Source organism: Anopheles funestus, chromosome 2RL (assembly GCF_943734845.2).
Source record: "Anopheles funestus chromosome 2RL, idAnoFuneDA-416_04, whole genome shotgun sequence".
Lineage (NCBI taxonomy): Eukaryota > Metazoa > Arthropoda > Insecta > Diptera > Culicidae > Anopheles > Anopheles funestus.
This window is the reverse complement of record NC_064598.1, coordinates 64,886,695-64,900,110: the sequence shown is the minus strand read 5'-3', so window position 1 is coordinate 64,900,110 and position 13,416 is coordinate 64,886,695. Positions and strand designations below refer to the sequence as shown.

At 39.9% G+C, this 13,416-nt stretch overlaps 1 protein-coding gene across 2 annotated transcripts in view; it reads left to right on the top strand.

Moving 5' to 3' along the window:
• LOC125760843 (cyclic nucleotide-gated cation channel subunit A) overlaps positions 1-13,416 on the top strand; it is a 97,958-nt gene that overhangs the window by 29,252 nt on the left and 55,290 nt on the right. For both annotated transcript variants that reach the window (XM_049421370.1, XM_049421371.1), the window contains exon 2: positions 12,587-13,205. In XM_049421370.1, coding sequence (XP_049277327.1) covers positions 13,108-13,205 — 98 coding nt within the window. In that variant the 5' untranslated portion in view covers positions 12,587-13,107. The remainder of the gene's footprint in view (positions 1-12,586; positions 13,206-13,416) is intronic.

Below are 13,416 nucleotides of genomic sequence, written 5' to 3'. Positions count from 1 at the left end.
GTTAGCCGACCGTGTTACGTGAGCAAAAGTTGCTCTCTTTCACCGGATTACACTGCTTGTTGCCAAAAATAAAACTTTGCCTTAGAATAAAGCTTTACGCAACACCACGAAAAGTAGCGGTCCCCACGGGGAAGCCACCGTTGGAAAGCCACCGTGTGATCCGGAAAATACGATTTTTTGCTTCCGTTGTGAAGGAGTGTGGCAAACGTTGTTCTTTTTATTTGGTGGGAAATGTAGTTTATTATACGGTAAGCATAGCGTAAACAGTAAGTATAAATTTCTAAAAAGAAATAAGATAACAATATTGGATGTTAGTTGTTTCGAATTTCTAGTTTAACCTGGCATAAGTGGACAATGTGCTCAACTTGATATTTAGGAAATTTATTTATTTGATTATTTATTTAATTATTACGACATTTAGGCAGATTGTTAGCCTCCAAAGGCCTCGAAAGTATGTACAATTTTCACAATACACATCACAATACTTTATAAATATGGGTTTAGATTAAAATTTTGTTTCCTTCCTTTGACACGAGGAGAATAACGCAGCAAGAAAGTTTCACTGCCTAACAAACATTATTGGGAGCGCATGGAATGCGTTGAAAGTCTTTTAACGTCAATAAACATTTATTTTCACAAAACCTACCACGCTGGGGAGATGTGCATCCCGGAAATCAGTTAGTAGCAAAGTGCTTCGCAAAAGGATATTAAAGCATCTTCCTTCGACATTGTCCAGTGATGGGCGTACGGACGATAGCATTTTGTGTGTGCGTGTAGGAGAGAGAAAGAAATAGAGAGAGAAAGAGAGAGAGAGAGAGACAGAGAGAGAAAGTGTAAATGAAGGAGGGATGTGTGTGTTAGCAAAGGAACAGGCCGATGTTGAAGTTCAGGAAGCTCTCCATTTTCAACGATTCGAGAATTACATGTTTACAAAGCATTTCGATCCTTGAACTCACGAGCACCGTGTACATCCTGCCACACAGAGACTCTTGACTGCACTTGCAGTTTACTTGATTCCCGCTGCCGCATCCTCCCATTTCTTTCCTTCTGTCCTTGTCCTTCTTTTCAACATTTTGACGTTTGCCACTCCTTGAAGAAACCGCACTGCACTGTACAGAGTGTTTCGATGGGTGCTGGAGATGCTGAACGAAATACATAAACATAATATTCGTGCTTGGCCATTCTGCTTCCAAAGGGCCGACTTCAACCCGCTCCAGCAAATGGGGAAGGTTGCATCTTGAGTTTTCGTGCCGAGTAGTTGCTAACGCCGCTGATCTGCCTCTCCAGTGGTTTTGTTTTGAAGCCTTCTTGAGGACTGCTTCAACCGAATAATGTAATATGTACACGATGCTCCTAGCTGCCGCTCAGCTGTCACATAAGGGGTATACTTTCGATTCGTACTTATTCTAGCGAATTCCTTAAAAATAAAATACCAACGCTCGAGCTCGCAGACTCCACGCAGCAGTGGATTTGATGCCACCATTTTGCAACAACGGACCGACTAAATTAAGATGACCTCATTCGTCTGTCCTTCGCCTTAAGGAGCATGTCATTTCCATTGCTGACTAGTACGCGGGTGGATAAAAATGTACATGGGTAGGACGGTTATTGTTTCGACGGTTGTGTTATATTTTGTGTCCCTCATTTTGACAACGTGTTCTTATATCCTTTTGTGCATTTTGCTTCAAAGCGCTCGCGCTTAATCCTGCTGTTGTCGTAGGCACAGTCGGCGAAATTGCGACTCATGGCGTGACGTAGCAATAGATGGGTGTATTTTGACGAGAATTTTGACGACACCGCCACCGTTCCTGCGCCCGCACGAACGTTTGTTGATTACATAGCTTTTGAGTTGGGATTAGTGGGCGCCCAAAATTGCCCGAACCGAAGTTGATGAAGGAAATTAATCGCCACTTGGCAGCTATTTTTGTTGCGGTTGGCAGTTTTTCCGAACATCAGACCGTGTCGTAAGAATGTTGCACAGTATCCGCGGTGGTCATAGAGTGATTTTAATAGACTGTTTATGAAGCGTTTGCTAGGTTTAAGAAGCTATTTAATCTTCTCAATATATGCAATGAATTCTTTATTTAGAACAGAGTGCAAAAGGGCGTGTCATTGTTGTTGTTGATCATTCATTTACTTAAGCTATTAACTTGAGATACATTTCAATACGTCGATGACTAGAAGCTGAGAATTGACATTATTCAGTAAAAAAACTTACAACTTCAAACTTACTATACTAATAAATAGCATATAGTTGAGCATTTGTAACTAACGAAGTATAATTCAATAAACAAAATATAATTCAATAAACTGAATATCTGCTTTAACGACTAAATGTTGAAAAAATCCATTTACCATCTGTTCTGTTGAAAAAAAAATTTTGGTCCTACTTTTTATTTTGTTTCGCGATGTAGTGAAAAATTAAACGAAAGGAAATTTTTTATCGTAGATATTTAAAATAAACAACAATTGTATCAATCAATTGTACCTAAAAAAACTATCAATAATTAAGCTCTATTTGATTAATGTACCACTCCGAACATTTTCCAAGTATTCTCTTTGTATTTTCTTTTGTTTAACTCCACTCCACTCCACTCATAAAAAAAATCATCTGCTTCAGTTTTGCGTTGCTCCAAGTAACAGCACACGAATGTGCAAAAGGTTTCCGCTGTATCTGGCGTGGATGTGTGTCATCCATCCCATGACAAACAGCATCATCAGAAAATGCACCAAATGGCGCGACCGAGATACAGCATTTGCGCATCCTTTCCGCGTGGTAACAAATTGTACGACATTCGATCCGTGTTTGCGCGCGCCAGCGTCACAAACACGTGCCACCTTGCTTGGATGCCGGTTCTTATAAGCCTCCTTCTATCAGCCTACCATCCGCGGCACTTCTTAGGGAAGGAGGTTTCCTTTGTTAGCCCGCTGCCCTGCTGTTCTTCGTGCCGCCAATATCTTCTCCCCTTTTTTTCGCCATTTCTGTAGCATTCAGCTTGGTTTATGGACGGGTGCTTTGCATACTGATGTTTAATTCATTAAACGATGCGCTTTTCGCAGCGAGGACAGCAAAGGAATATGATACAAGTGCGGACGATCCATTTGCATGAATATGTTTGCGCTTTTACTATGGCTTTTTGATTTGTTGTTGCCATTCGTTTCGGTCGTCGGTCAGCACGTGTTACGGCGGTACTGGACACTTTGCTATCTTACATATTGGATTTTCTTCACTTTTGAAGCATTGTTTCCAGAGAGATCTTTACTAACGATAGTGAAAATCATTCCTGGCTTTACATTAGTAAATTGGTTCCAATTTTTAATGTACGAAAGGTTTAGATGAAAGTTTTTATTTTGATGCTTCAATTGAAGATTTTCTTTTGTAAACAATGTGATAATTTCAACTTATTTTGGCATACCCTAATCCACATAAAATGTATAATAAAAATAATTAATTGATTTTGCGAAAATGCGAATGCGAACAAAATTCACATATATAAGCGTGGTTCGATAAACACTAAAATACTCAAAATGCCACTTTTGATATCACCCAAAGCAACCAATTTGCTCTCAATAATATCACTATCGCTCATATCGTCCATGTGTGCATCTCTTGTTTTATATCTCTCGAAAGAGAAGCCATTTTCCTCGAATTACGGATCGATTCACCGCATGCTACTGGTGCGCGCTGATGGGCGGGAAGAAATTTGAAGAATTGTTCGCGGATTGCGTGGCATTTTACTGCAATGTCAACGTGGGAAGCAAACGCTGGCATTCTATTACTCTCGAATGCACTTTCACCAGCTCTTTCTACTTTTGCCCATCTCCATCCCTCAACTGTGGTTGACACCTCGCTTCGGATGCCATTAATGTGGCGGTTTTTCCACTTCCTTCTTATATGTTGTCGCTCGGTAGCCCACGCAACCCGAATAACACAGACGAAACGATCGTTTCAGATTTACCACCTTTCTGGTGAAGCTAATCCAGTGCAGAATGTTGCACAATGTCCGTTCCAGTGTTCGTGGTTTTGTGCAGCAACTTTTCAAAAATCACACAGAAACACATACAACCATTTCAAGTGCACTTAAGCACTCAAGATCAGTCAAAGTCTTCATGATGGTTACGAAAAAAAAGCTTCGTAAACTACGCCATTTACATTGTCTGGGTGTTGATGCCATGTTTAGCTGTCGGTTGCAATTACGTCAGCAGCATGCCAGATAAAATAAGAAGACGACATTAAGAAGAACAAAAGTTGCTTGCCATTTTACCATACTTATGTGGAGTGTCGGTAAATACAACGCATTTAAATCATATAAAAAGGTAAAATTAATATTTCATACAATAAACATGTTTTTTTTAAGTAAAAATGTTAATTTCGTTTGATGAATTTTATTTTTTAGTAAAATTTTTCGCTTAGTTTTAAACATGTTTTTTTTAATCAAGAAAAAAAAACAAAAAAAATAATTTTGTATAACAATATTCACTAATCTTAAATTTCGATCAAACATTTAAATAATCCAATTAAAATATGACTTTTGCTTTTGGTCTTTTTATTACACGACACAGTATTGATTTAAATTTTCGACACCAACTTGATCAAGGTGCACTTAGTTCGGGCTACCATCCGTTGGCAAAAGTCGTATCTGCCGTCTGACCGTCGTTATTCTGCGACCTTATTTGCATACAAATGAATTATACCGTTGGAAACGTAAAATTAACTTCACTGTACATCGGTGGAAGAACAATCGGAGGTGTGGCTTAAATAGACGGTCAGCTGGTATCGCACCTGCGGCTAAAGCGTTAATAAAACTGAACTTATTGTGTATCAAATATCGATCGCACGAAGTCACATCTCTTGTATGATGGAGTTGATGGTAATTAAATCCAGCCTCGTAACATGTGTGTGTGGATCGAGTTTCGTTTCGATATTTTAGAGCTCTAATTGACACCAGTTCTTGGGACATTTCAGATCAAATCTTTCTGATTTTTGCAAAAAACTATTTTTATCCCAATTATTATTCGCTTACATTTTTAACAGTACAATTCACGATGAATGAAACCAGTTCCGATTGTATCCAGATGCGCACTGGTCTGTGTGCTGTGCTGCAAAGTATCAACCGTTGGCTATCATCTTTTGCTAACCTTTGCCGCTTCTCAGATCACCACCATTCAGCTGCTGTTATTTGAATAATTTTCCCATAAAACCAACACCAATGGCCGTGCGGTTTGAACGAATAGAGTTTCCTCGTGTGTTTCCCGTGTTCTATAATACCTTACGAATCACAATCTACCCTTCTCCCACGGGAATGCCGTTTCGTTGTGAGAACGGGAGTTCATTTGTGCATACGTTGCACGGTTGCTAATATTATCCAAAGGATAAAATCGATCAGAACATCGTTCGGCGCGCGTTGGTGTAAACACAGACAGAAGGCAATGAATCGGTAGAAGCAAAGGAAAATTAACCTTACCATCGATGGTAACATTGCAATCAAAAGTATCCTTGAAAAACCCATAGCACAGCGTCCTATCGGCGCGTGTACGACTGTGTGCACGAATGTGTTTTTCTATGTCTGTTTTGACTCAAAAGCAAATTCAAATCGATACGCTCTGATTGCCTCGGTTACCCGGGGTTACGATTTATTGCCAAAGACCGTCTTTTATTTTCAATCATGGCGCAGAAAATCAACGACGCCCGATGAACACAGGAGCCTGCAAGTGGTACATTAAACTTTCAAAGCAAAGGTCCAAATTTTCAGTGAAGAAACCGATTTTTTTTTATTTAATGCCAGCGCAATGGAGACGCCTGGTTGTTCAGTTGGAAGGTAATGGAGACGCCCAGTTTGTTTTTCATTCCCTGTTAACATGCAGCTTCATGCCATACCTCATGCGTTTCACAGTGTCTCACATTAGTAAGATGTTTCACCTTCCAATGATATACCTGATAAAGTGGCTATGAAAAATTCAATAAACGATTTTGATTACTTTCAAATCATCCGTAACGTACTCGTAATCTTCCCAGTTCACACTTGAACTAGGAGAGTGTCCTGGTTAGTATCCACATCCAAAAAAGCAAACGCCCTTAAAGCTCATGATACGGTGAATAAAGTGTGGTTAAAAATCATACCACGTTACGTGATTCGGTGCTGATGAAGGTGCTTTTACGCCTGACGGCTTCCGACACCTGGTTCGCATCCTGCGGGTCACCGAGTGCGGGTGCTAAAAGCAATAAACTCACACTGCCGTTGCAAATGGCGGAACATAACAACTCACCCCGTTTGTCGGGCGGGCATCGGATAGCTTCAGTCAACCCTGTAACTGGTGCATGTTGCTTAACATAAATCACTCATCCGTTAAAGTTATGACAAAATTATTCCTCAATCACTTTTGCCGAACGTTGGGTTGGTTACTGAAAAAGGGACAGTGTGTTCTCTGAAGGGATGGTATCTTTCGGCCTTTACACGATACAGTCTTTCGCTTGGAGGCGTTTCAACAAAGGACCAGGGCAGCATCCCACTGAGTTTGCGAGCCTGCCGGTGACTGGACGCTTAACATCGCTTAATGATACCATAAAGTCGGGGCCACTCTTACCGTACGATAGCATTCTAGTAATCTTAAATCTGGTTGGATTATCGGCAAACAGAAACCGAAGAGAGAACGTGAGCAGATTATGTGGGTACACAACGCACAACAAAGTCACACCATGAGGTGTGCGGTTAACGCAGCACGATAGGAGTGTGAATGCAAATTTGAACGATTTTCTTCCAAGATGTGCACGAATTGGATATTAATGTACGCCTACATTCGGACGCCCCATGGAAGCAAGGGCGATAAGGATAATTGCTTATGTTTGGTGAGCTGAAGAAACGATGCTATTGAACCAACAAAATGTAGACCGCATTAGGGTAAAGCAACTTGTCACAGGGTGAAACGGTTTTAATCAAATCGCAATGTATTTATTCAATTGATTTCGTATTTGAAGAAAACCACACTTTGAATCTTACGAAGTGTGATCAAGGCAAATGAATTTGCTGTTTACACCTGTACAAGGTTGGGCCAGCAAGATGAATATCTCAAATCGAACGACTGATTGGTTTTTAATATTTACGCTGCATGATATTGTTGACCGACGCACATCGATACATCTCTAACACATTTGTTCTACGCAAGTTTACAGCCCGTCTGGTTAAAGCAATATCTTTGTTTGAATTCATGTACGCTAGAGCATGTATCTTCAACACTGGAACGTGTCCCAACCATAGTTTGATCAATGAAACGATATCGATATGCGTCTGAGTTCAATCAATCCTATCCCGTACCTGGGTATATTCGATCTACCGCACTACCGAGAAGGTTTTGAAGCAGCAGCAGCAGCTTCCTTTTAATTTGACCCACATGCAATCGCTTCTCCGGTATTGTGTGATTCGTTACCCGATTTCCGGCATTGCAACGGCACCATCCGGCAAACATCCGACCGGAAATGAATTGATCCACCGTCTGCTTGTCGAAAAGGGTGCCCATGTGTTTCCAATAGCGGGGGAAAACGCTTCGCAAAATGCTTTGATACGTGTGATCGGGTACGGTAGATACCATGTATCCGTCAATGGCTGACTGCTACCGATAAGAGGATGCGTCATACGCGTTCGTTTCGATGTCGAAGTGGCTGTGAAAAATAATCTACCCGTACAGCGCATCGGTACTAGCGCAAATGGTCAACAAGGGATTTAATCGGCACGAGTACACAGAAACATTCATCACATTTCCATTACGTACCGGAAGCGCAGCAAACACTTATATGCGTTCCGCTGTCAATAGTCGCTATTTCAAGAAGTGGAATTATTTATGGGATCGTATCCATTCGAAACATGCTCTTCGTTTATTCGTTTTTCTGAGTTTGAGATCTACATTTTCTCGACATTTTTACATGTCTTATAATTTTTTCTTCTTTTTTGTGGGTTTATTTGTTGCCCGTGGCGTTCCCTTCATGATTTACAAATAAATTCGTATGTGTTCAAAAATATTTCCTCCCGTCGGAGCATCCAAGTCAGTCTGTTTATTTTGCAAATATTAAAACAAGGACGCAAATACCGAATTTAATCACGTTAAAAATAAATTTTATAGAACCGTTTGTTTACTCAGAAATGTGACAACATTTACTGGTAGGAAAAATAACCTTACAGCTGCCAGCAAAAGTCTGGGTTTATGAGTTTTTTTTTAAATATACTTCCTTCCACATAAAACGTTGTAAATAAAATTATAAAACCTAACCGCAACTCTGTGGCTGCGGCATGTACACGTGCCTCTTTATAATGGAGTAAAACTCGTCTGAAATGGTAGCATGCAAAAAAAAATGGCGAGACCTTACTGTTGACACATCTTATTATTTTTTGACCACCTTCCATTCGCGGCAGTTCGCCTTAACAAACTATTGAAGCCACAACAGTGTTTGAAGAAGCGAAGCTTTTGTAGGCTTTTCTTGGTGGTTTACATAGCTCTACCATTGAAGTGGTGAGAGATGGTTTTTTTTGTTCCTTCTTACCAACAACTACAATAAACATTGCAAAAAACCTCACCAACATTCTGTTTACAAAGGCAGAGCCGAAAATAAAGACCGAGGGTCAACTGACCAACTGACCGTTACTGGTTTGATAGTAGTAGCAACCAGGAAAGGAATCGGTGGTTTAATATTCATTCTTTATTATTTCTTCACCCTCAATGTTCGAATCGAGCACCTGACTCCCGAAGAGCATCCTAAAGGACGATGATCCTTTATTTGCCATTCCCAGTGGGAAAACTCGAACCAACGCATTGCTGTTGAAAATCGAATCGAAAGAAATCAATCCCTTTTTGCCGATGAACCTTCTTATTTCTATTTTTTATTTATTGTATACTTCCCACTGTAGCGAGGTTCGGTTTGTTGGTTAAATCGATTTATAAGAACCTAATGGGAAAATATCTTGCAACTACGATTGTAATGGCTAAGGACCGAAATATAAGGACCTAATACCGAAAACGGAACACCATTACATTCTGGAACGCCACGTCACGGTTGGGGAATAGTAAAAACAAAAGCAAAAATAATGCAAAAAAAAGCGAAAGCGAAAAACAATTTTCCTCACGTCACTGTACGTACGTGTCCCCGGATCGGACACTCTTTTTCTTTCTATTCCATTGTAACCCACTTTTCGGTATAATATTTTTTTTTGTTTTCAATCTTCTTTGAGCGCGTTTTTATGCTCGTCGGTTTCGGTTGGCAACATTCCATTCGGTAAGGATATCCGCCAGATAACGGCGACAATGGCGATTAATTATGTTTGATAAAGAGCATAAAAAGCGAGAGCGAAAGTTTTATGCTCGTGCCCGATGTGCAGCATCCTGCATGGAGCAAATGGTCCGGAATTGGATGCGAGTTATACGTTCGGGCGCGCGAGTGCGACATATTTCACAATTGAATTGCTGTAGGTCGTTAAGCAAACGCATGATGGATGGTTTAGTTTTGACAGGAAGTCTAGGGAAAAAAAACGATCGCGGTAAAAACTTTATGACATGGGATGTGTTTTTGAGCTGCTGTAAAAAAAATAGATTTGCTGTTTTCCGCACAATCAAACTAGGTTAATTGGTCACAATTGGCGAAAAACGAATAGATGGTGTTCATTTCATAATAGTTGATGTAGGGTACAATTTTAAAGTTATTTATTAAACAAGAGGTATATTTTCGAATCAAATGCATACGTATCAAAAACCTTCCATAAATTTAAAGTAACCTACAAAATAGAAAATTTTGCATCAGATTTCAACCACGCCCTCCAGGGTCATTCCTCAACTTTAGACCTTAGCTTTACCAAAAATCAACTTTAGACTTTTGTTTAAATTGTTTTAGTTTTTATTACTGTTTGAACTATTATTTGGATTACATTTTCAAATTTATAAATTTAAAGTTAAATGTTGCAAAAAAATGAAACCTCTAATATAATCACCTTTCAACAATCCCGCAAATCGGCGTAACGATAAAAGTTCCATTATTTCAATCGGATTGTTTCCCAATTGGACTCTGGAGATTTTAAACCCTTGGTTTTGCAGCAACAAGTTGTTTTTTCATCATTCATTCGTATTAAAGGTAGCTGAAACTTTCGATCTAATTTCATTCAATTTGTATCAAATAGGTTAATGAGTACTATTCAGGCGTGAAAACACGGTGAATTGGTTTCATTATTGAACGCGCTCCATGGATCATTGCGAAGCTCGAGTGTTTGACAAACTGAAAACTTTACCTATTTGTCCTGCGCTTTCTGTTTGAGACCCAACAAACCGGGTCATTTCAGATGGAAGGAGAAGCCCATTTTTCATACAATGAAATTGGAAACAGTTACACCGCCACCGATAAAGTGACACAAAACGTCACACAAACACTGGATCGAGCGAAAGGGACGAAACGGGTGATAAAAACTTTCCAATGAATGGATCATCGATTAAGCTTGGGGTTACGTTCGGTTGGTGGATGCGTTACGCTTTGCTGAGGCTACTGTTGCTGACAGGTTGAAGAATAGCTCCACCGCCCGTTGATGGGATAGTTGGAAAGTTTTACGTCACACGCCTCCAATGCAGGACGCTAAACGACGGGTTCGAGATTATGCAGGAAAGGATGTTTTGCTGCACGCTAGTCTCGATTAACTTGACTGCACTTTCGTGAAATAAATCCTTTTCTGTAGCATTACCTCGGTGGAGAGATTCGCTTGAATAACGGATCTGTTAATGGGAAAGGCCATAAAATGACTTGTGCTAGTTTCTCGTGAAAAACTTTGCACTTACTGCTAATGGCTGCTTTTAGGATAGTTTCGAAAAGCGAACAATCAATTTCATTTCTTTCCATTTTTGAAGAGGCGAGGTTTTTTTTGTTTTTTTTTTTTTGGTTAATTGTAATTTTGAAAATGTATTCTTGTAGAAAGAAAACATAAAATTCCTACCTGAAAACTTCTACTCTTATACAACATTTAAAGTTCATGATGCTTCATGCTGAAAACATATTTATTCGCATTCCAACCATAAGGAGTTCCATAAGGAGCTTGCGATGTAGTTTATTTTTGCTATGGTATATTGCTTTATACTCCAAAAATCAACATACACACACAGGTTTCTTGGCAACAACGAATCTGGTATGTCTGATGCTGAGATTTCATGGAGGGGAAATACATAAAGCGCGGCGTTACATTCTTATCAGCAACTGTAGTCAAAAACGAGTAAACGGAAACCAACCCCATGATGGTGGTCGAGAGTGAATCGAGATTCTTGCATTGTTTTTATAGGTTATATAGAAACCATCATATAAAAATGGTTCAGAAATTTCCGAAAGAATAACATTCTCCATCCAATACTTTTGCACTTGGCGAACCCTTTCTAATGAAAAGAAAGGCGAAAACCCTTCCTATTTTATGAGGGTCTCAACCTCGTAAAAGCAGTAAATTGTTCGCTGAATGTATTGATGAAATGAAGAGAAGAGAAGGGAAAAAGTAACAAGTTTACGAAAGCAAAACAACATTTCTTACAGTTGTTGATAAGCATAATGATTGTGCATTGTGGTGATGAAACGAGTTGTTGATCTAGTAAGGATAAAACGTATTTATATTTTTAATTTTCTTAAAATTCAGAACATTCTTCTTTAAAGTGATTTATAATACTTTTTTTCCTTGTGAATACTGCTTTTAGTAACTTACCAATCAATAATGCTGTGAAGTTGTTATCTAAAGTATAAAAAAATTAAACTCATCTTCTCTTTTTGTAAACTTCCGAGCGGTTGCTGGTGTATTTATTTTAAAATCTATTTTCAACCCACATTTAATTAATCTTCTCCCATTACTCCCACTTACACCAATTGCACAACAAATTGTCGAGTGTTGTAATTCATCGCTAACAGCGCGATCGAAAAATGTTTCAAGATGATTTAACACGTTAAACATGATAAGGATCTTAATCTTACCGACATTTAATAACGATCGTGAGTGCGATACTAGCAAACTCGAAACCGAAACGGATAACGTAAAAGAACTTAATAAAGTGGTCCAAAGTAACGCAAGTCCTATCGGACACGTTTCGGGCGCGTGAAACTCGTTATCGCAGGTGCTTCTTTCGGCAATTATCGAACCATCAGCTTGCACGCTCCGTACACACAGTGTCGGTTGGTGTAAACGTCTTTACAAAAGAGAAAAATACACAACCACGGTTTTGAAAAAAAAAATGAGTTTCTGGAACGGACAAGTTGGGGCGGTGAAGATTTATTTACAATTTCACTTCACCAGTAGCTGCGATTATGGGAGGGAAAATGTTTATGTTTTTTTCTTGTCCCAACTGCAATATTTCTTACCAATGATGGAAACGCAAAGTCGGGCTCATCATTACACGCGCCACGATTTATGTGTATCTAATCCAATTTCCATGGAATATTGGCGCGGTGTTTGTATTTCTTCCTTCCAATATTCGTGTCTTGAAGATGAATTCCAAATGTTTCTTCTTTTCTCATTTCACAAACTTTTCACAAATGTACAAGGAATTTGACTTTTTTTTCATATTACTTTTCCCTTTACTTTTTCTTTCACAGCAAAAGAAAATCGTAACAAGGTTACCGTTAGCGTACGCAGACATTCCGATGATGGCAACGACAGCAAATTGACACGGTTTGCTGAATTCACCTGTAACGGTGTGCGTTGATAAATTGGGACCCGCATTTCGATTGACGACAGCATCAAACGGTCTAGAAACCTTGACCCAACCACCTTTTGCCTGTGTCACAAAATAGGCATTTGTAGTAAATGCTGGTAGTGCTTTGTAATTTGCCCCACGTTAACCTGTGGAATCGTTCGGCAGTGTACGATACGGGTTTTGCTTCCGAAACAGTTGACAGTTACACCCATCATTACAGCGTAACAGTAGCAATCTGTCTACTGTCGAAGACATAAGGTATTCGGTCTAGTCCACTGCTTCGTGTGATAAAGTTGTGTTTCATCACCCCTGGAACGCGGGAACCATCTTGAGTTGTAACCGTTACCGAGGCACTGGTGCATGAGGCGATAAGAAACGTTCGCTTGCATACCGACCCGAAACCCGATGAAATGAGCCGCTATGTGGACCTACATGATGGCAGCGGCCCGAGGTGACCGGGCAATGTCATCGATATCGTCACGTCATCAGAGCAATCGGAATGAGTTTGACTCACCAAGGTAAGCGGGAAAGATCAGCTGTCCACGCTGGCAACCTTCTGGCCATCTCGATTGGCCGTACTGTGCGTGCGTTCACGCTGATATCGAGCAACTTGGCTGGTCTGGCAAGTCCTTTTAAGTACAACCAGAAAACCACCCAGCCCCGTTCGTGAACAATCTTCTATCGGTCTCTTTCTATTCTTTCTTTCTACCATGGGCTCGTCGGTACCGA